At 38.0% G+C, this 23,940-nt stretch overlaps 1 protein-coding gene and 4 pseudogenes across 2 annotated transcripts; 2 read left to right on the plus strand and 3 right to left on the minus strand.

Annotated features, from left to right (window-relative positions):
• Positions 1-298: 298 nt before the first annotated feature.
• LOC114738420 (protein NETWORKED 4B-like) lies at positions 299-3,970 on the minus strand (annotated as a pseudogene).
• A 4,645-nt stretch (positions 3,971-8,615) lies between these two features.
• LOC114738418 (methylesterase 17-like) lies at positions 8,616-11,955 on the plus strand (annotated as a pseudogene).
• Positions 11,956-13,764: 1,809 nt separating this feature from the next.
• Positions 13,765-15,886, plus strand: LOC114738422 (serine/threonine-protein kinase AtPK2/AtPK19-like; annotated as a pseudogene).
• A 448-nt stretch (positions 15,887-16,334) lies between these two features.
• Positions 16,335-18,292, minus strand: LOC114738419 (probable inorganic phosphate transporter 1-3; annotated as a pseudogene).
• Positions 18,293-20,978: 2,686 nt separating this feature from the next.
• On the minus strand, positions 20,979-23,022 carry LOC114738417 (60S ribosomal protein L10-like). Of its 2 annotated transcripts, XM_028926472.1 has the most exons (4): positions 22,988-23,022; positions 21,723-22,224; positions 21,486-21,567; positions 20,979-21,243 (listed from the first exon to the last, which is right to left on the minus strand). In XM_028926472.1, exons 1-4 carry the CDS (start codon positions 22,995-22,997, stop codon positions 21,172-21,174), a joined length of 666 nt encoding a protein of 221 aa, XP_028782305.1. In that variant the 5' UTR covers positions 22,998-23,022; the 3' UTR covers positions 20,979-21,171. The 2 variants fall into 2 exon arrangements, with proteins under 2 accessions (XP_028782305.1, XP_028782304.1); XM_028926471.1 differs by lacking the exon at positions 22,988-23,022 and having other exon boundaries at positions 21,723-22,242.
• Positions 23,023-23,940: the final 918 nt, after the last annotated feature.

The following is a 23,940-nucleotide window of genomic DNA, read 5'->3' on the forward strand; positions in this document are numbered from 1 at the left end:
AAAAATACTGCTAATCATTAAACAAAATAATTAGTAAGATATTATTCTGACCGCATGATCACAAAGTTCATGATATACACTACATAATACACTGAAAGCTGAAACCCTGAGTTGATTTGTGTGCATAAACGATTCTGGGTTATCCCAGTCACGACTGGAATTGAACCGTTTATATAAATTCATACAACATTTCCATAATCATGCCAACATGAATTTTGAGCCCAGTTCGTTTTCTTGTTACTTCATTCACTACTTCAAACTTCCTTCAAATCCACTTTCATCATACCAAACCAGGCGTAAACATGAATAGCCTGCGTTAACGCAAGAAACCTCTGCTATGAAAAATGAACACAAACCCCCGAAAAAACGGTCCGATCTACTTTTATAGGAAAGGAACAAAACATTCCACGACGTTGGGCTACAATTGATATGTAAAGCTTCAGCATCGACAACATGATGACAATGATGACACGCAACTAACTGTGACTCAGGAAGAGGCTACAACAGCACGACGCTTGTGTCCAATAAATGCTTGAAGGAGTTCCTGATATCCACTCCTATAGTGGTCCAGTGAAAAGCAAAGTTGCCGTATTGCCTCCCTCTTTTCCTCCGCTCTGTCCGAGATCTCAGCGTTTTGTCCAGCCACCTCTTTCTCCAGCTCTTCTACTTTCAGCCTCAACTCATTTACTTGATTCATTTTAGTTTCAGATTCTGAACTCAGTTTCTGCCTGTTGCTTTAGTAACTGGCTTAGCTCTCTCTCCTTATTTTCAATCTGATTATCTCGGAAGCTCACTTCTGCCTCAAGTTTATGGATCCTAGCATTGGCCTCATCTTTTTCAGTCATGAGCACGTCATACTTATGTTTATACCTGTCGAACTCCTTATTCAAAGCCTCTATATCACATATGTTCTGACCAAGTTCTTCCTTCAAACGAGTGATTTCACCTTCCAATAGCAGCTGCTGCGTCGCATGCAGCTCTCTCAGTTTCAACTTTTCAGCTTCACATTCCTCTAACTTACTTTCTAAAATGTTGCTTCTTGATTCCAATTCCTTGAGTCTATCGTCCATCTGTAGTTTTTCTTCTGATAAAGTTGCTATATACCAGACTGCAGCTGACTTTTCTCTAAAGAGATCTGTTCCTGGGCATTCAGCATTTCAGACTTCAACTTTTGCATCTCAAGCTCGCGTTTAGTTTCATTAGTTTTGTGCCATGTAATTCTGTCTTCTAACTCTTGAACTTGCTTTCTCCCTGAATCAAGCTGGGCTTCTAACGCGGCTATATTTTCATGTGCTGCTTCAAGTTGACTTGGCAAATCTCGAGTACCATCACATGACCTACTCAATAGTTCCCCTTGTAACCTTGTAGCCTCATCATTTGATGCTTTGAGCTGTTCTCTAGCTACCTCCAACTCTTCCATCAACTTTGCTATCTTGTTGAAACAGTCTGGAACATGGGTTTCCAAAGCAGCTGTTTGTTTTTGCAACTCCAATACCTGTCCTCTTTCGTATTCAAGGTCAGCCTCCCTCATTTTCAATTCATTTTGAACATGATCAAGCTGATCCTTGTGCTTCTCCATCTGATTTTTTAAATTGATAATCTCCTTTTCTGAGATCTGAATGTTCAAGTTTGAAATTCTCAGCTCCTCCGCATTTTTAATAAATTTTCTAAGTAACTCTTCATAAGTTATGTTCTCTATCACCCGCGATATATTATCTGGGTCATCTTCCTGGTCCATGTAATTCTGTCGTTCTATGCCATTGAATTCTCCTTTCAGCTTAGTCTCTTTGGGAAGAATTTCGACGTCGTCTGATTTTACAGGCAACCCATGGTGATGGATTACAGATGAATTAAAAGATACGGATTCTGAGGATAACGATGAGGATGAGGAGAAGGGGGATCCAGAGCCCTCCTTCAGAGAAGTCAGAGAGTTATCACCTCCAGAGTTTAGAGATATGTCTATATTGACTGGTTGAAGGCCAGATGTCTGCAATCCCTGCTTTTGGTATGGAGTATAATAGGGAGTCACCACCTGAGTCCCTTGGTCATTAACTGATTCAGAACTCTTAGAGCCTTCCATCTCAAAATCTGATGGTTCTGTCTTTGATAAGAACCTTGCACTAAAACAAAAATTCGAAAAGAGTGTAAGTTCAGTGACCTTCGTCCTTCTAACAAATTAGACCTAAAGAGTTGAGAAGAGAACCAATTCCCAAGTCATAATGCAGACCATGTCCTTTCACAGCCTCAGAGACTTTGGTTATATAATGATAGGTTCTGAGGAATACGTTCCAGCGACAGAGCAAAATAATAGGGAAATAACACAAAGAAGTAGGGAAATGCTGAGATTTTGATATTGATAGCAAATTAACTGAATCAGTGTTACAATAGACTCTCAATAATTCAGATCAAAATCCTATTCCCTAATACAATCACAACTAGCAAAATGAAGCAACCAACCAAGCCTAAGCAAGGTCCAACTCCCCGCCCATGAGCACCAGTCCTCTCAAGTGTATCACACTACCAAAAGAAACCATCATCCCCCAAAAGAAAGCCATTTCCCTAATATAAGCAGCAACAAAAGTAACAAAAGAGACCTAACGAAATGTCAAAGTCTAACGCCACCCTATCCCTCATTCCTCTGACTTTAATGTCCCTTGACTTTCCTTTTATAGGTCTGATCACAAACAGTAGCTCTATCATATAACTCACTGCTATAAGTAAGTAATTAACAAACATTGCGCTAGAAAAATAAATCTATTATGATTTATGTAATGGGAAATATTATGATTTATAGAATGGGAATACCAAAATCAGCAAGAATCAAGTCATACAATCAAATACATCTGTAAGTAATAATATAAGAATCCATAAAGCAAGATGAATACTATAGCTCACAACATGCTTTATGCAAAGTATGAGACCTGCATTCCAGTTATTGCCTTATTTTCTTTCCGTTTTCTCCAGCGCAAAAAGCAAGATGCTAAAACAAGTGGTCAACGTTAATTTACTGAAAGTTTACAATCTAAGACGCAACAAAACAGAGAAAACAACAAATACTGGGAAAATCTTAACACAATCTTGTGATGTGAGCACAATCTTGTAACCCCAAAGTACTCCTTGAAGACAGGCAATAATCAAGTTCTATAAAGTTATATCGCTATTTTAGATCTATGAGTGCACATTTCTTAGTTGACTTGAGTGAGCTTCACCTCAAAGCTTTATCAAATCTGATTGCGTACAGTAAAACTTATGACCATCAAATTTGATTTTATGCTATATATCTTCATTTCATAAGAACAAATCACGCCCATGTGCATCGGCTTGGCCCTTTGCCAGCCGCAAAGTTTGTGCAACAATTCATCCCCGGAGTGCCTACCTTCTCTTGGCAGGGCACACCCTCTACATACTTCACTTCGTCTTCATCGCTCCATTTTAAAACCATGTCAATATAGTATACCATTGTGGACTACTCGCCCTTAAATAGACGTCAGAGTTTTGACGTATGTTGGTTTAAAGCTGAAATGAGCAAAATTACGACAACCCTTAAACGGCATACAATCCTAGAGTTATTTTTTTATCATCAAACAAAGTAATCAACGTTAAAGATTGGAAAATTACGACCAAATCCACCACCAGAGCGAAACAGGAAGCAGAGTTGATTACACCATTTCCTACTATACAACGACCATGAAACAGATCTGCAGCTACTGTATCTCAAAATACACAACCAAACCATGCGAGAAGGAAAAACTCGCCGGCATTGAAAGAAAAGTTCGAACTTGGAGTTGCATCAATAAAAATTGACACAAAAAAACTATGAAGTGGATTCGAGAACCTGCAAGAGCTCGAAGCTTGAACCGCCGATGCCAAAGCAGATTCTGGGTATTAAATGAAGCTTGGAGGTTGGGGCCCAAGAGAGGAATAAAAAGCGTGATATTCTTTTATGGGGATGAGCTAAAAAGGATTGGAAGAAGGAGGGAGACTGTAACTGGAATTAAGCAAAAAGCAAAGCCGGGGGCGCCTTTAAAACAGAGCCAAGGGGAAAATGCTGAGTGACACGGGGACTTGCCCCCGTGGATTTGGGTTTGTCATGAAGCCCGCGTTTTCTCCTCTAAAAATTCCTTAATATTCCCAAAATGCCCTTTTTCTCAATGAACATGTGAATTTCTTTTGGGAAAATTATTCAAAGAAAAAGAAAATAACTGTCAAACGTCTCAAAGACAAATCATAAATTACCATTCCTTACTGTAGAATTTGACATTACATAAATTTTTCAGTAATTTGAAACTTTATTTTGCAATTCTCCCGTTTTCTTTTTGTCCGTTACACAGTGCTTGAGCTTGGCGCCTTGAAAATCGGCTAGGCAGGTGTCGGAACTATCTCATATAAGTTTGGGAAGATTAAAATGAGGTTCTAAATAAAAAAATAATTAAAAAAAAGTTTTAGAGATTGTTTACTCACTATAAAACTTATTATAATAAACTGTTAAAATTATTATTAAAATTTTATACTTGATTATAATTTCTTTTATTAATTCCTCTCATTTTCTTTGAAGGCGCTCTAACCCTTTCTCGCACATGGTGATTATTAGATGATTAGATCCGATGGTCTCCAGCCTTAGCTCCACGCGTGCAATCACGTGCTACCGGTAAATCCAACTAGTCATTCAGTCAACACCTCACAAGCTCGTACTTTCGGTTTTCAGTGCATTAATTAAATTTTACTCCTTTAATATTTAATATAAAACCTAATTTAAATTTATTTTATATATTTATTAATTTTAAATTTTACTCCTCCAAAATCTAATATAGAATCTAATTTAAGAGTTGACATTAATCTTCTACGTAAAACCTATTTCATATACTTATCAATTTTTTTTAAATTAATCATATTGATATTCCTTAAATAATAATCAGGCAGAAAAGAGAAAAAAAAATTAAAGAAGACAATAAAAGTGTTTTAAAAAAACATATCATATTAATTAATTTAATTAACATAATTAATCAAGTCAAATTAATTAATCAGGTTAGGAGTATTATTTAATAGAAGGAACAAATTCAAGACTTGTTGTGGTGATAAAAACTAAAATTGGAAAAACAACGCACATATCAAGATCATAACTATCAATATATCACGTAAAATTACTTAAACTTTATGCATTTACATAAACAATCTTTCAGTTACAAAATCAATTGTTAATTTAACGTTTTCACTATGTTTTCCACTTCAAAAAAAAAAAAGTCATCCGCCATTCAAATCCGGACTGTCTCGTCAAATGAACAAATCGCTTCTACTATGATTTTTATTTATGAATGGTAAAATGACTAAAAATATAGGGGCATTCTCGTAATTATAACATGATAGAGTAGATTTAAAGATGTGGGCCAAGGGCCGGCCCAGAGGTATAATTCCCGCGAAAACAGATAAAATTATGGCGGGAAAAAGAAATAAGGCGAGCATCAAAGTTGCCACCTGCCCTTATCATCATCCGCCTGCCGGGCCCATTCGTATTTCATTTTCTTTGAAGAGTTAGTGAGTCTTTATTTTGTCTGAAATTTTGTTATCTAATCATATCATTAGATAATTCATATGATCATCTCATGATCACTTAAAATAATTAGAACTTTAGGCTCAACAAGAAATTCAACATAACACAGTTTTTGTCGCTTTTTTTTTTAAAAAAAATGTAGGATTATCCCATATCCTCTGCTCTGCATAAGGGTAGAAAGATACAAAATCCTTTTCGTTTTCGGGAGAGCAAGACAAAAGATATAAAATATAGAAAAACAATAAAACAACAAATAGATGCATTTATAATTATAATTTGTTTTAGTGTGACGTTTATTTTGAGAGTCAAGAATGAAGGGGTTTATATTTTAGCCACTGCAAGCTTTAAAACGTGCTCGTTAACTCAGATATGAGCATGAAGGATAATTGATCAATTTGTATTGGTGAGGTGGTTGCAAAGGAAAAAAAAACAAAATCACTGTTAAGCACTTAATGGGACAACCAAACATGGCCTTCGCTGCCTACGGTACAGTAGGAGTATTCCAATAAAAAACCATCCTTTGGATGTGCAGCAAGCGACGGGGGTGATTGGAAAATGGAATACTAAACAAGTAATTAAGAATTAAGGAGGTGGGGGTGTGGGAGTGGAAGATCAAATCCTACTAGCAAGCATATGTTGTTTGACTTTTTGGTTCTCAATTTGAATACTCGAAATATCCTTTTCAGAGATAATGGAATTTTCTTGCTCACACAATTTCTTTCAATCACGCGTCAAATTTGCATCATAAGAATGGCCCTTTAAGTCACCACACCCTTGAGTGCCTTGCAGGATACCACGTTGTTATATATTAGAAAAAATTAAAACACCCACAATCACAATGCATATAAAACTCAGACCATTTGATCTCATCTCTAGTCAATGTCACTGCCAGGTGTATGTATATGCGATCCAAGCAGAAAAGGCTGGTTCAGGAAATCAGTGGCTAGATTGGCAGCTCATCATTGTCATTTTCTGATTGTGAAAAGTCACGAATAGTAGGAACAACCAATGCTATGTATACGTGTTTGATTATGCATTTCCTGCTTGTATTCCATACTTGCCATAGAAAATTCATGTGCCGCCCGGAGGCAATCAAGAAAGAATCGCTATTATTACCTCCAGTTCTAATTATAAGAACCAGTTAACTAATTTGAAGAGATTAAAGAAAGAAGTTAAGTTAGTTATTTGTAATAAATGTGTCGTCTTTCCTAAAATATCCTTACTAATCAACTATATTGGCTAGAACTATAATTATTAGAAGGACTACATTGGAAAAAATATATAAATATGAGAGACAAAGTAGACTGGGATTTTATATTTAAGAACAAAATAAAAACCAACAAGATCTTATATTAAGGATCAGAGGTAGTACTAGGTACTGACTCAGTCGTTAATTTATTTTTCCCGGTTAAACCTGCAAAATTAAAGTGAAACAGCTTAACTTGGTCCTTCAACTGAAATTACTTCTTGGGATGACCATGTAATTTTTGCGTCGTCTGTAAAATAAATTCAAGAAATTTCTCGGGAATAAAATAATTAACCCACTAAAATGAAATAAGAAGAAGAAGAAGAACGCGCCAAACAGCAGTCCTGAGTAATCAATCTGCTCCCAAAATCCAATCCTCGACGTGAGAAAGCAACTTCTGAACTTTTATACTGAATACTGATTCATAAAACCTTATTCTTGAACAGAGAAACTGAATTTTTAAATTCTAGGCCATTGCACAGATCTCAGCGACTTGTTATAACTTGCAAGTGAAAAGAAAGAAGTACAAGTTGATTAAAAACAAAATTAGGCTCTTTCTTGCCTGTTAATCTAATACAACGAATAGGCTTTTTGAGAATATTGAAGCATTGCACATTTGAAACAAATTTTTAGAAAATTTTAATCTGTCACGTGGACATGAAGGCAGCAGCTCTTCTTTTTTTCCTTTAATTCTTTTTTAAAAATAAGCTTCAATAATTTCCTTTGATTCTTCAGGAAATTCATAAAACCAGGTAGTGCCCGTGCCCCTATGTAAAATCTGATTAATAATATAACACCGTTTTCAATTTGTGACGAGTATCATCTCTAATAGATTCTGTAATTTATATTTAATATTGATGATTTTAACTGATCAAAATAAATGCTGAAAACAGGCAAGAAGCCATAAACCCATTAGTAATAGTAATGGAAAGTGCACGTGTTTGAAATATTCGACCTTTATTAATGACTTTAAATAAAAGCGCAATATTTTGATTAATTGGCCTTTTCTTTTAGGGCTTATCTGTAATGGCGAGCACAAAATTCCTCCAGTGGATGTTGACAGCCACATGATTGTGAGGGCATCTATCTCCTGTCCATTCAATGGCCAGATAATCTTCATATTCTTTTCTCTTTTTTGTTTCTACCACTTTTTCACTGGCCTTCCCCCTGTACAGTAATTAGATTATACTATCTCCGGTTCTAATTATAAGAGCCAGTTGACTAATTTGAAGAGATTAAGGAGATAAGTTGAGTTAGTTATTTGTCCTAAATAGGTATTGTTTTTCTAAAATATCCTTACTAATCAAGTGTATTGACTAGAACTATCATTATTAGAAGGGTTACTTTAGAAAAAAAAAAGTATAAATATGAGAGAGAAAGTAGATTGGAATTTTATATTTAGGACCAAAATAAAAGCCAAACATTGTCTTATATTAAAGATCGGATGTAGTATTACTTACTATTATTCAACCAGAAACGTCCTTTTTAGCTCTTAATTCAACTTTTCCTGTTAAACCAAAAAGGTTCGTAACTTTCTCCATGTATTAATAAACATTGTTCATGAACATCAGAAACTTCTTCATGGAATGGTTCATAGAAAGAGGGAAGCTGCGTTCTCTTCTGCATATTTCGTTCGTTGACCAAGATCACCCATTAATTAAAAACCACACTATATATTCCATACTGACATGGAAGCTGTAACTTTCTAGGATGGGGTATTTTTCTTTGGTTTTGACTTGTTAATTCTTTATTCCTAATTCCTGTCACTGTACAAGCCTGTACAAGCCTACTTGGTCATAAACACGGCATTTTAGGCCGGACATGGAGATCCAAGGCCGCTATCAGTTATCAAATAGAATCCAAGTAATCAATAAATTATGAAGAAAATGAAGATAATGTCGGCCAGCACGATATTATTAAATTGTATGACAACATTAAAAAAGTGATTACTATGAAACACATCAGTGTCCCATTCCCGACCGGTTTCATTTTCATATCCAGTTGATTATTGGGCAACAAAAGAAAAACAGAAACTTGCCAGGCTGTTCAAGGACAGCTCTCCATTTCCAAAGCTATATCTTCTCACCGCGAGAAAGTCTAATTATACGTGAGCACATATTGTGATTTGCTTATGAGTGTTCCATACGAAATGCTATAGAAGTAAAAAGCAATCTGGAGCCTTCTGAACCACTTCATAAAAGTCAATCCTCCACCGAGTGCATCATACGCTTGTGATATGCCAGACTGAGTTATCATCATAGATGTCTCCTTGGAATTTTTGATATTTCAAAGATATTCAAATGGAGCTGACCTCATCCCCAATAAAGATATCATTAACTAATGAATATTCCAATGACAATGATTAACAAGGAGAGTAAAAAGGCTACCATCATGAACCCATGAGACTATTCCCACCCCTATATATGCTCAGCATAAGCTTAGCCCACACACCAAAGCAAAAGTGATAAAGTATAAGTTGTTGAAGGCAGAGAAAGTAATGGCTGCAACAGATGATGGGGCTCACCTGAGAGGAACTATTCCCCGGAAGCAGCACTTTGTGCTCGTACATGGCGTAGGAGGAGGAAGCTGGTGCTGGTACAAAATCCGCTGCCTAATGGAGAACTCCGGCTACAAGGTTTCGTGTGTAGACCTCAAAAGCTCTGGGATTGATCGATCTGACGTTGATTCTGTTCTCTCTTTTGATGAGTACAACAAACCTCTTATGGATTTCATGTCTTCTCTGGCTGAAAATGAACAGGGTTTCCCTTGTCTCCCATATCCCATCTCTATCTGTCTGTTTCTTGTTCTCTTCTCGCAGAATTCACAAGCAAGACAGAATACTTCTGTATAATTTTTAGGTGTTTGTTATCAGGCTCTCTGAAAAAACAGAATAACAAGTCGTTATTTTTTACAGCTGGATAACTATTTCCAAAAAATTTCATCACATGTCATGTGTTTCATCGAGAATTTGATAACAAATTCTCAAGGAATTTAACTAAATCCCATCCATACGCAAACTATAGAGGCTAAGTTTCACTTCTGACACCATATTGGTGATGTCCTACAGGTGATACTTGTAGGACATAGCGCAGGAGGGTTAAGCATTACACAAGCCAGTCACAAGTTTCCAAAAAAGATCCGTTTGGCAGTCTATGTTGCGGCAACCATGCTCAAGTTGGGATTCTGGACAGATGAAGATCGCAGAGAGGTGAGTAATTTTCATTGAATCGGTTGTGTCCCTTTTGCTTCACCTTTGAATGCCTTCTCCTTATAAACTAGTTTCCTAAAGATTGAATTCAATGTGTCACGCATGGCTTCATATTAAGCTTAATGAGAATAAATTTGCACACAGGGTGAGTGGGTAATAAATGGGTAACTTGGGATGCCTGGTGAGTGTATATAATTGGCTTGCATTGATGATTTTATAAATGCCACAAAGAGGGGTATGGGGGGGCCCACCCAATAACCCAAACAGAGAAAAACAGAAACTTTCCAACCCATTTTCCGAAGAGGCTGGAATGTGTACGAGTAACTCTACTTCACCTCACTTGTAATCATAATGGCCTCTTTCAATTTAATTAATTGCCCCCATCCGAAGCATTCTTATAATTTAGCTGGTGCCATTAAACCCACAGGTCCACAAACACAGCAATCTTGTATATTAATCATGACAGACCACTTCCACGTCCTTTTGTCTCGTGGGGACACGCGTGTCAAATCTCTTGCCTTTTCCTTACTTTCAACTTGAACGGGTGTCATCCGACAGCCCTCCTCTGTAATGTTATCCGTTTTACTTTGTCTAATACTACTCTCATGTCCTAAATAAAAAGCTAGTTGATTAATTTGAGTAGATCAAGACTATAAATTATGTTAGTTATTTGTAATAAATAAGTATTATTTTTTCTAAAATATTTTTGCTAATCAAATGTATTGATTATAACTATTATTATTAAAAGGACTATTTAAAAAATATGTATAAATATAAAAGATAAAATGGATTGAAATCTTATATTTAAGATTGAAATAAAAGTTAACACGAGGTTTTATATTAAGAATCACATGTAGTAGTAAATAATAACTCTGTTCGATCATCAATATGCCTCCAATGATTGAGCAAGAACGACAAACTAGTCAACCTAAGGGATTGCTTTTCATGATAGGCGTGTTCTGACTTTTTAATTTTTATGCCTCAATTATAGTGAAAAAGAGTTCGTACTCTGTGTGAAACAGGGGGCACCAGACTTATCTGAGTTGGGGATGTGTACGAGCTTGGATTTGGACAAGGACAGGATGAGCCTCCAACCAGTGTGTTGGTCAAGAAAGAATTTCAACGCAAAATCATCTATCATATGAGCCCTTATGAGGTATGGCAATAGTTCTTCCCCGGAAAAGGTCTTCTTTTGTGTTTACGTGACAAATGCCTCAAATTCAACCTTTGCTTTTTGGCCACATCGAGGACCATTTCTCGCAAGCAGCCGAGCCAACTATGTTGATGTACATAAAAAGAAGGAACTGCATTTAGGATTGAAAAAGGAAAGCCAACAAAAAGCTCGAAGAACAAGTGGGGTTGGTTTCAAATTTTAACGCGCAGTGCTTAGTTTTTTATTTTTCAAATAAAGACGTAGTTTTCAAGGAAAGCACCAGAATTTTACCGAAAAGCAAGCAACTGTAGGAAACAACTCAGGAAGTCGAGTAATTTATAGAAGCTGAAAAAACTAGAAGAACAAGCATGATTGGAATGAAAAATAAAATCTGAAAAAAGCGAGCGAGTAGGGAGATAGCTCTGATCTAACCAATGCAGAAACTGTTGGTTGGGGCGCAGGATTCGACGTTAGCTGCGATGCTGTTGAGGCCAGGGCCAATGCAGGCACTGACGAACGCGCGATTCACAGAGGAGGAGGAAGGTGAAGTGGAGAAGGTGCCGCGAGTGTTCATAAAGACAATGCAAGACAAGGTATTGAAGCCTGAGCAACAGGACGCCATGATCAAGAGGTGGCCGCCATGTACTGTGTACGAACTGGACACCGACCATAGCCCTTCTTCTCCGCTCCTTTCCTCCTCTTGGCTTCCTGCTTAAAGCTGCCGCTTTTGACGTCGCTTCTGCCTGCACCTAGCCCTCCTTCTACCTATCCGCGCGTTCATTGTCCACTAAACAAAAAAACACTATTTGTACGATTATGATTATGATTATGATATTACTTAATCTTACCATGTGTAACTTATTCCATGTCCTCTGTATCGAACTCTATTCTCTCTCTGTTTTTTTTTTTTCCAATTCAGAATTGTCTTGTAGACTCTTCTGATGAATAAAATAAGGGAGATGTTATAAAACTACAAGAAATAAGGAAAATGAAGAGTAGAAAAAAAAGCAAGAGATAGAGAAGACAATAGCCTTTTCTCATTCACTTTGGTTCAAGGTACAAATGCCTCATGTATGTCTCTCTATTTATAGGCTCCTCCAAGCATTGAAGTCCTATACTAAGGTTACAAAAGAATAAAGAACATCATAATAGCATTAACAATGAGAAACTCCTCCCAAGTCATTCATTAGGGAGGTTATGTAGTTTATGACACTTGAAAGTAAGAAATCCTATGAGAATTCTAAGGGTTAGGGGTTATGGACATCCACTCATGCAATATTCATAACAGGAGATTTATTTTTATGTTATTTTACGTAACGCTAGAGATATTCAATTGCGTACGTTGCGTTCCCTTTTGGTTTGGGTTATTGCTATATCGCTGACCCCCAACTCTAACCAAGGTCCTAAACGCAGCTTTCTAGTATTATTTTTGAAATACTTTGGAAGGCTTGATACTTGATGGGCTTCTTCGACACAATAAATGGCAATCGGTCCATGTCTTCGAATCAGAACACGTTACGTAAATCGCGTAACAAGTAATCATTCCACCGTGGAAGTTATTCTGGATTGGCGTGCACCGCATATGCCGCGAAAGGCTACCGTTATTTTAGTTTTTTAATGATTCTCCTATATAAAGGCCGCACATAACCATTTGTTTTCCGGATGCGCCCGATCTTCCTCCCTCTCGCCTTTCCTGCATTCTCCTCAACGTGAGTAATCCAGCCTTTTCTTTATGATTCCTTTCAGTTTTCTTTTCTTCTTCTGGTTCAAATCGTTTCTATTCCGCGCTTGATTTTTTTTTTTTTTTTGGGGTTTACTTCTTGGGGTTCTGAGACTGCCTGTCTTGTATTATTCATTATTCGGACTTGTATATAATTCGTGTTGGAATGAATAACTACATACATGTACGGGAATTGTTCATTGTTAAATCTTTTGCTTGACTCTGTCCCCCCCCGGGGGGAAAAATAGCTTGACCATCTTATGCTTGTTGGTTATCTATGATCTTCAGGTGCTCGTTTGTGATTCTTAGTGTTTGTTAAGACAGGATTGTGCCAGCTTGTTTACAATCACAAACCTACAGGATAAATTCTTTAAGTTAGTTATTATATGAGCTCAAGTTTGTGGGATGAATGACGTTTTCTTATCTTATATCAATGGGTTCTTTTATGAGAAAACATGCTATCTATTTGTATTTCCCGCTCCTTTCCTTTTGGTATTTTTCATTTTTCTTCAGCTTGGGTTTGCATTCATTGGTATCCGAACTTTTTGATGCAAGTCCACTGCTCTGTGTCATACAGACAGGAAAAGCATTCTCTGTCTTGATTTACAGCACTGGCAAGCTGATCTTCATGTATTCAACAAGTACTTCTACATCCATCGTTTCCTTCAAAGAGGGAAACAAAAACAATTTCTTTTTTCTCGATTTGGTCTGCTTGCTACAAAGTGTTCGAGGAGCCCCTGAAGTATACGTCCAACTTCCAATCTTTCAAGGGCATTTCTAGTTTTTCTATCTTTTCCACCTGTGGTCTTCAATCTTCTGGAAAGGCATATCTATAGTACTGTAGGTTTTATCAGCCATTTATTCAATTGTCCGAATCTTGTTAAAGAATCATGGTTTCCTCGCAATATCTGCCTTTAATGGGAGTCTTTTGCAGAAGCCTTTCCCGAAGCAATTGCTTCTTCCTAGTGGATCACCTGATGTTTTGCCTTATGGTTATGATGAGGTCAATTTTTCTGATGTGTTTGGTCCAGTTCCTATTCAACCGCCAAAAGAATTCAATTGTGAGAGAAATCAAGAATTTGGTGGCTGCACCAAATCCTGATGAAAATACATACAACAATCCTACTGTCATTCACAGCCGATCCCATTCTTTTGGGGGCCCACATCATATGTTAGTCATTCCTCTAGCCTTACCAAAGTCAGCTTACTTGAGAAGCAGGGTGCACTGGAACTGGCGGGTTTTGTGAGAGAGAAACGCATGAAGAATTTAAGGAGAAGTCCGATAAACAATTTAATAACATCAATGTGAAACATCAAAGTGTTGGACTTGAAGATTTTGAAGTCCTAAAAGTTGTTGGGCAAGGTGCATTTGGGAAGGTGTACCAGGTGAGGAGGGCAGGGACATCTGATATTTATGCAATGAAGGTAATGCGGAAGGACAAGATCATGCAGAGAAATCACTCTGAATATGTGATATCTGAAAGGGATATATTAACGAAAGTTTATCACCCTTTTATTGTGCGACTTAGACACTCATTCCAGGTAACAACAGTACATTGGCTATATTATATATCCATTCAAATATTTATATACAAGTGTAGGATAAAACAACAGCACCATCAGATTTGCAGAATTATAACCTTTTTCAAGTCTTGTAGACAAAGTATAGGTTGTACATTGTGCTTGATTTCGTGAATGGCGGTCACCTTTTCTTTCAGCTTTGTCGCCAAGGCTTATTCAGGTGTGTTAGCATAGCAACTTTGTGAACTAATCTCGAAAATATAGATATAGCCTTCCTGCATATTTAACTTCTTGCCATCCTACATGTTTCACTTCTTTCAGGGAGGACTTGGCCCGCTTTTATGCTGCAGAGATTGTTTCAGCTGTCTCTCATCTTCATGCAAATGGCATAACGCACAGGGATCTTAAACCTGAAAAATCCTTCTGGACGCACGTGGCCATGTATGATCACATAAACCTCTGTTTGCATTAATAGGCTCGCTTGTGCAGTATTGCTTTTTGCTTCAAAAGTATTTAAATCTGAACATATTATTCTAATGCTTCGTACCAGGTAGTTTTGACGGATTTTGGCCTAGCTAGGCAATTCTGTGATGGTGAGAATGCGAGGTCAAATTCTATGTGTGGAACTTTAGAATACATGGCCCCTGAAATTCTTCTGGGGAAAGGACATGATAAGGCAGCTGATTGGTGGAGCGTTGGAATTCTAATTTTTGAAATGCTAACTGGGAAGGTTAGTTCCTCTTAATTGTGTTTATTTATATCGTTTACCTTCTTAAGTTGGTGATTTTGTAGTTTTGTTCACTTTTGTATTTGGCATATGCTGGTAGGTATATAGGAGGTGATTGCATTATGTTACCTGATTCGTTTGTCTCATTGTGGTTAGTTATGAAAGCTATTCTTGCTTTAATTTGTAATCCCGCTTCCTTAAACTTCACTCCCTTGTTTTCTCTAATTACAGCCTCCCTTTACCAGTGGAAATAGACAGAAGATCCAGCAAAAGATAATAAAGGACAAGGTCAAGCTTCCGGCATTTTTGTCTAGTGAGGCCCATTCACTGTTAAAAGGGGTAATTCACCGTCATTACACTTTAGGTTATAATTTTGACATACGCGCATAGAAACACTCAAGTTTGTTAAATCAAAAGATAAAACTGAATTTATCATTAACGAGTGGCATGAAATGGAATCTAGCGAGAAAATGCCAATAGAAGAATGATGAAGTTTCTTCTTCAGTTGTTGCAGAAAGAAGCCAGCAAACGCCTTGGCAATGAACCACGTGGTAGCGACGTGATTAAGAGTCACAAGTGGTTTAAGTTAATTAATTGGAAGAGACTAGAAGCTCGTGAAATTAGGCCCAGCTTTGTCCCAGAAGTTTCCGGGAATCACTGTGTTGCTAACTTTGAGGATCGGTGGACTAATATGCCTTTGCTGGATTCTCCTGTTGTCACTCCAAATTCAATGATAACCCCTTCAGTGGGTTTGATTGGGTGATCTAGCTCATTTTATGAACAAAAATGTCTCAGTTATTGTGAATGTCCAACAGATTTTGAGATATTTGATGTTTACAACCTACTTGCCCTGTGGTGGGTATTGATTCTTTCTGTATGATGAGCTAGTATTTGGATCTGTTTTTCCGTCAGCTTTTAGAAGCTTTTCTTTCCTTCTCTTGGGTGGGGGAAGGGGTGTTCTTGGATGATCAGATTCTATGTTCACCAATTGTAGGTAACAAGGAAGCAATTAAAATTTGAGTACATAGATTTAAATAGAAAAGCTTACGGTGTGTGAAAGCTTTCAAAAACAAACATTTATTATATTTGTTCTGATGGGAAGAACATTATACAACACACAACATAGAAGTACTTTCTGTAGAAGTTACAGGAACAAGCATGACTTATTTGGTTCTTCCTGGATAAGCTAGTATATAGGAGGAAGATCTTTATTTGATGCACATAACTCGGAAGTGCCAAGATATTCCTGCAACAAGTACTGTTTTTCTTGGTTCTTCCTCTTATTCTATTGACGATAGTTCTCAGGACTAGAGCCATATGCAAAGGAATCAGACACTTATGGTGTCAAAGGGAGGTTTATCAACACTATTGCTTCTTGTTTCCCCCTTCTCATCTGCTTTCTCATGTACATAATTTACAGAATGATTTCTCTCGAGCTCCTTGTCTTCTGAGATATCTTCCAGCGATCGACCTTTTGTTTCTGGAACCAAGAGGGTGCAAAAGAATCCAGTCATGTTGACAATTGAAAGTGCCATAATTGCCCTTCGAGTCTTTCTTGTTGAGTTATCACTTGTGTAGCTTTGCACCACAAAGGCACCAATGATGGCACCTGCTTTTCCTGCAGCTGCTGATATTCCATGGCAGGTTGAACGGAACCGAGCTGGGAATAGCTCTGCAGGCACTATAAATGTTGTGCTATTGGGGCCAAAGTTAGCAAAGAAGAGGGTGAGTCCAAAAAGTATGGCAAACATCTTGGGATTGCCATTACAATATTCGAGTTTGTACCCTTGTTGACAATCATCATTTCCCCCCTTGTATTTTTCGTAATTATATCCAAGGAGCATCATGAACATAGACATCAGAAAGAAGCCACCGAGCTGGATTATATACCTTCCAATTTTGTCAATAAAAAACACTGTGAACCAGTATCCAGGAACTGTGGCAAACAAGGCCACCACAAACATAGCTCTGGAGAGTTGAAACACCTCTTCTATGGCACTCATGGTTGATGCCTTGCGTACAAGCCCACTAGTTGATAATAAATCTTTCTGTGCGAGTTGAAGACTGTAGAATGCAATATCCAGCAAGAACCATGTGCTAGTAGTCCCAAGAAGATGAAGCCCATGTCTCTCAAGAAACTTTGAGGACAGGAATCCATAAGAGGGAATTGGGTTTACAACAGACCTGAAACTTGAATCTTCGACAGGTATTTCCTTTTGAAGAACTTTAGCCATATCCAAAGCAGCCTTCTTGATATCACCTTCCACCAGTGCAGTATACCTAGCGGTTTCTGGCATTTTGATTCTCCAGTAAAAGGTTAGGGCTGCTGGGATCGCCCCGAACATGAGCACAATTCGCCAAACAAAATCGCCCTCCGGTTGGGTAGACATTACAGGATCAATTGCAAAATTGACAGCAGGGTAGGCTGCTAAGAACAATTTGGAGACAACCATGGCTACAACTCCAGCAACCAATATTCCCACCCCTTGCATTGCAAAAACAGCAGCAACAACAACCCCCCACGGTTTTTCTGATTGGCATATTCCGACATTATAACGGCTGATAAAGGGTAGTCTCCTCCAATGCCAAATCCCAGCCAAAACCTAAAGAAGCAAAGGGTAGTGATCACACTTTTCGCCGTGGAGCCAAAGGAAAGCCCTGAGCCCAAGGCACATCCGACCATAGTCACAAGAGTGACCCCATACATTTTTTTCGGCCAAGCTTGTCGCCTGACCAGCCAAAGAAGAGTTGCCCTACCAGGGTGCCGCACAAGGCAGCCCCAGTTATGGCGTTGTTTACTTGCTGAGGAAGTTTTCCTGGGTTATGAGTCGAGGGGTCGAAGTAATAGAGGCGACCTATGAGTTTGGTCACAGCAGTGATGCAAAAGAGATCGTATGCATCAGTGAAGAATCCCATTCCAGCTATCACGATTGCCATGAAGTGGTAGTTTTGAGTCTTAGCATTGTCAAGAGCTGACAACACACCTTGGCCTGTGTCCATTGTGTGATCGCAAGTGTGTGTGAAAAGGCGGGAATGTGCTGGTTTTATAGGAGGAGGACTTGAGACATTGTAAACATTGTTTCTTAGGAAAAGCAGAAAGAGATATAGTGACATAGAAGCTCACGGTTTTATCAATGATAATTCGACTGTTCCTAAGAGAGGTCTTCGATAGATGGTCGAACGAACAATATCGTTTAGAAGTTTAAAAATTGCAGTACATGAAGACATATTATTTGAAGTGAATTTTGTCGAGGATACTGACTACACGGCTGATCTATATCTGTTGGAAAAGGACAGGAATCCTAGATATCTCCAATTTTTGAGGACAAGCATCAAAGACAATTGAGAGAGTGATTACATTGCGCGTAATATCCTAAAAAATGTTCTTGTTGGTTACTGCCTAATTTAGTGGAAGTCTTGAACGTGACAAATTAACTTGGCGCAATTCATGCATGCCATGGCCAGAGCTTTGAGTAATATTTTCTTCTCATGACAGACAATTGTACGCACGATGTAGGTAGGAAGAGGAATATATATATATATATAGAGATAGAGAGAGAGAGATAGAGAGATCTGTATGTATATGTATACATGTATGTTTTTATGTGAGCATGTGTTTATAATTCTGGATATACTCTCCTGCTCATAGTTCCTGTCACCAACTTGCCTTGGTCATACTTTGCTGTTCACGAGAATTTTAGTTCCTATCGTGTTCCATCCCATCTGATTCAATCATTTATTTTCCTCATCATCAATACATCTAGATGAAAGTCTTGATCTTATAAAATCCTGTTATGTTTAAATATCTTATTTATGAAATACTCCTCCAATTCTAAATATAAGAACTATTTTTATAGTTTAATTTACACTACAAAATGAATCTTATATTTAGAATTAGAGAGAGCATTAAAATTACAAAACCATCTAAATAACTATATATTAATTTGTCAATATGCCCTTTTCACGTTCACCATTTAAAAGAGAAAGCAGTTCCATATATTAGACTTCTCTCTAAGAACTCAAATCTAATTAATTAGCATTTCCAGTCATATAATGGAACTGACACAAACGGAAAGTTGCAGTTGGCCAGGCAAAGCTCATAAGTTCCTTTGCCTGCTGAATTACATTGACTTCCAATATACAACTCAGTTACATGCAAATGTTAATTCCTATAAACTTTCTTGACATACCATAGTAATGTCTAGCATCGTTAATGGGGTCAGTGACGAGACTTGGGTTATTGAATCATTTATATGGCAGCGGTTTTCATCTGAAGCTCTGCCCCTCGGCCCCAACAAGCTTACCTACTTGTCTTCCATCTTTGAAAAAATAGCGCACTCTTACATTTAGCCCACACACGGCAAACCGTTATGCCAAGGGAAAAAAAATGCTTTGTGAACTTAGTTGAAGCTGATAGCAATACTTTTGAGAGATTTTAAAATATTTAACGAGACCGACACTTGAAAGGGTACTCCTTAAGTTTGATGCTTGGCAATAGTTATTTAACGTGTTCATTTTATGATTTCCAAATTCTATCAATAGAGAAGCAGTTAAGATACACCAGACCAAGAGTAGTTCATTTTAGGTTTAGGACGTATTTGATTTGATTTGCTTGGGACGGCGTGAGCAAGAGGGGAAAGGGACGTGCATTTGGGGAGGAAGGGGCGCTTTAAAGATTTTGCATGGTTGGTTCTTTTCATCAGGATCTTTCTACTAAACAGGTTTTTTTCCCCATCAATTACAATTCATTTTCTTTATGTCACAAATACAAACGATATCTCTCTTCTTTTTTTTTTTTCCGCAGTGACTATTCCTTTCATATCTTGAGACTCTTCAGAAAAGCTTTTTCAGTGACTAATTTGTAATCAAAGTACATTCCTTCAATCGATCGGACTATGCATGTCATTTTTTTTTTTTGCTAAAACATAAATATCTTTCTATTTCAACTTTGGTTCGTCACGTTATGAGAGACTAGTCCTTTCTGTTAAACCTAACTCCTATTGGTTTGCATGTCAAATTATTTAACCCTCAAGCTTCACACTGCACTTTGATCCCTCTAAAGCCCAAAGCCTTGTCGTCTCAATTTTGGGCGAAAATTCTTAACCATGTCAAATCAACTCAGATAATCAAACCCTCCTCAGCATCCTGCAAAGCTTCTTCAATCAACAAAGCTGCTTCCTTGTCCCAAAAGAGAAAAACGACAACCCGGAGCAACACCCATAAAATCATCCCTCCACGCCTCCACGTATCAAATAGAAGACGAGGCTCATGGAAGACATCTTCCGACTTTATCACTCGGTGATTGGAACAGATCAAATTTATTATGGACACGCTCAGGCAGGAGGGGCACGAAAATAAGGAAAGGCAACTACAGATTAAAGGGCAAATTCATGTATGGCCATGCCTTCAAAAGCCCAACGAAGCTACATGTTTTCGGGTTGACTTCAACAAAATCAGCAGACTAGACCAAAGAATAACCCAGAGCAGACATTGCCCCCTCCCTCTAGGAATACCATCTGAGGAAGCTGAGGAAGTTGATTTTCCAGCGACTAGGTCGGGTTCGCGACCAAAGAGGTGATACGACAAACTTCGAAAAGGCAAAAGCAGAATCGACATCCTCAACAGCCGGATCACAAACGGGGGCGAATCTAACATAGCTACGACACCAATTGCTCTGACCACGATGCCGGAACCGACCTCGGGTAATAACGGTCAGACATTTGCCTTTCCGCTTAAAATTTAGAAATCATGAATTTTATATATTTAATAGTGGTCTGATTGTCCGTCAATCCGTCACATAGCAGAGATCCTACCTGCTTAACAATCTGCTATTAAGGGCCAAACAAGTGGAAACGTAAGGAACAAAACATTTTTTTTGGGGAAAAAACAAGTTCATTGTATGGAAGACGGCCCGCACAAAAACAGACTTAGTTTAGTACAAGACGCATAATAAATAAAATCAAATTTCTCCAACAACAAAAAACAAAAGCATCCAGGCTGACAAAACTACTGCGGTCCAGACTCCTCCTGTGTCTTGTAACAGACTACCTATGCAGTTGCATGCTCCAGGAAAGCTCTCCCGGGTTCACGGTTAGCCAGTGGTCCATGGCATCCAAGAAGCTGCAAAATGCACAAGGAAGTGGTTAGTCACATGATCCGTTTTACCTGAGCTACACTTAAGGGGAAAATCTGACTAAATGCAAAAATATGCTCCCACACATTCCCAACTACTTGAACTCTGTCATCTAACTACTTTTTCCCCGTCATTAATCAAAGTTAACAAAAATTACGTCGTGATCTTAATGCCATTAAGTTTGAACAAAAGTTGCGAGGATGTGAATATTTGGCTTCACATTCATTACCTTTGCATTTACACCATCTGGCAGAATTCTGTTCTCTGACTTGTACCTCACATAGTCTGTTCGGTTAAACTTCGTGAAACCCCTGAGAAAGCAGTTAAAACAGTTGAATTACCGTCAAATCAAACACAAAAGCTTAATACACTAGTATCTTGGAAGGATAAAAGGAATCAATCATATCATAATTCTTGAAAAAGCACATACATTCAGGGCAAATTCTCAACCGAAAAAAAAAAATACCATTTCCTGCTAACTATGATCTTTTGCCGACCAGGGAACTTGAACTTAGCACGACGGAGAGCTTCCTGGGCATGATGGCTGTTGCTGTCCTTGCAACGGACAGAAAGAAGCACCTGACCGATGGCAACTCTAGCACATGTACCTTGTGGCTTTCCAAATGCACCTCTCATCCCTGTCTGAAGCCTATCAGCTCCAGCACATGAAAGCATTTTGTTGATCCTAAGAACATGGAATGGGTGAACCCTAACTCTCAAATGGAACGCATCCTTTCCAGCAAATTTGGCCATGTATTTGTTGCAAGCAATCCTAGCAGCTTCCAACGCTTCACTTGAAACATTTTCCTTCTCCCAGCTAACCAGATGGACGCAGAAAGGAAACTCATCAACCCCTTTCCTCTTCATTCCAACATCATAAATTCTGATCTTGGGATCAGGAACACCACGGCAAAAGCGTGACTTAGGGTAAGGTTTGTTTTTTATTTGACGATAACACCTTGCAGGTCCTACATAATTTTCCATTGCCATCACAACATAAATAAAGAATTCAAAAGCAAAATCAATTTCATTCCACAATCATCCCCACTGATAACAACGAATTGCAGCAACAAAACGAAATGCCGCAAAAAACCATAAAAAAATAGTTGCCTCCAAGGTCTTGGCGATAAACAGAAAAGTACATTGAGAAATCCCTGTGCTATATCTCGAATTAAACCAATCAGATCATCGTATGATTATCATGTTTCAAACAGTTAGGTCTAGCACAAAAGGAATTTATCATCCCATTCTTCGATAGTTAGATTTGATCAAAATCAATAACCCCATTTGATGTTCCAAGTTTTTCTCATTCCAGCTAGGCAGGCTGGCTAAAGGAGCTTCAAGTTTTCCTCATTATCAGCCCATTCTTACTACAAAAATCGTGCTTTTTTTTTATTGACTTGGGACAGGTAGATATGGTGAAATTTTGCTGAAAACTATCTCAAGCATGCTTTCATCATGAAAAATGCCAGATGACACCTCTGGGTATCCCTGAAAAAAGTTAATATTCCCAGATCCAAATGAAAATTTTCAATCGAAGCAAGAAATATCAATTGCTTCAAAAGCTTACAGGACCATAGACCACGTATTCATCTATAATATTTCTACCAAAACCACTATAACAATCAAACAATAAGAGGAAACAATTCAGACAAGTTCACATAGCATATGAGGACACCGAAATCAAGAACGATAGGAACATGAACGTTCAGAAGGAAGGCGGGCGCTTACTCCTCCCCATGGCGGCAAACGCGTTGATTCGAGATTTCGAGGGAACGGGCAATAAACCCTAGAAATGTATTTATATACCCGCTGCTCTTTTTTTTTTTTTAAATCTTTTCCTGGTTGAGGGCCATTGAAACATGGGATTTTTCATGGATGGGCTAGGCTAGGGCTAGGCCCAGACTCTGAATGGATAAGCTGCTACTTTTGTAAGTATATGAATCGTCCTCCTCGTTCCGTTCCGTTTTGACCCGTCCCCAGCTCCACGTGACAGTTGCTGACGCTTCACCGCCCCCCTTTGCCGGCAGGAACATGCAAGATTTTTTTTCCTTAAATGCCCCTAGCACTGAATTGCATGAAAGATCATGTGCTGTTTTGTTTGTGTTCCTGTGTACTGTACATTTCTGCTTTTGGAGTTTAAAAACAAATTTACAATCCTTGTTTATAATTTTAACTCATAAGGGGCTACTGGAACGATTTGGGAGCGAAAATGAAACAACAATAATGGAAATATCAAATATCTGTGTCTTGTTTGACCAACAATGTCGTCTTTCAAACAACATGCAATATGTGAAGTTAACGTATCCACAGGTTGAAATAAGAATGTACTCCTCCGGTCCTTATTATAAGACCCCATTTGACTTTTTATTTGGTCCTAATTATAAGACCCCAATCCATTTTATTACTTATATTTATGCATTTTTTTCTAAGATGATCCTTCTAATAATGATAGTTTTAGCCAATATACTTAATTAGCAAGGATATTTTAGGAATGACAACTCTTATTTATTATAAATAACCAACTTAATTTACTTCCTTAATCTCCTCAAATAAGTCAATTGGGTCTTATAATTAGGACCGGAGGAGTATTTAACTAATTTCACTGTTTTCAGTTGAAATTCATGAACATACACTACACAACATCACTTATTTCTCAAAATTCATGCAACGTATAAGACCAA

The sequence above is a fragment of the Neltuma alba genome, unplaced genomic scaffold (genome assembly GCF_004799145.2).
Source record: "Neltuma alba isolate B1F8T4 unplaced genomic scaffold, ASM479914v2 tig00013590_pilon, whole genome shotgun sequence".
Classification (NCBI taxonomy): domain Eukaryota; kingdom Viridiplantae; phylum Streptophyta; class Magnoliopsida; order Fabales; family Fabaceae; genus Neltuma; species Neltuma alba.

Bases quoted from the DNA above. Each gene is read 5' to 3' on its own strand.
- LOC114738417 (XM_028926471.1), bottom strand. From the start codon at position 22,240: ATGGAAAATTATGTAGGACCTGCAAGGTGTTATCGTCAAATAAAAAAC. The intron at 21,568-21,722 runs GTATTTTTTTTT...CTGCTTTCTCAG, and splicing joins ATCATAGTTAGCAGGAAATG to GGGTTTCACGAAGTTTAACC. The intron at 21,244-21,485 runs GTAATGAATGTG...TGCATTTTGCAG, and splicing joins CAGATGGTGTAAATGCAAAG to CTTCTTGGATGCCATGGACC.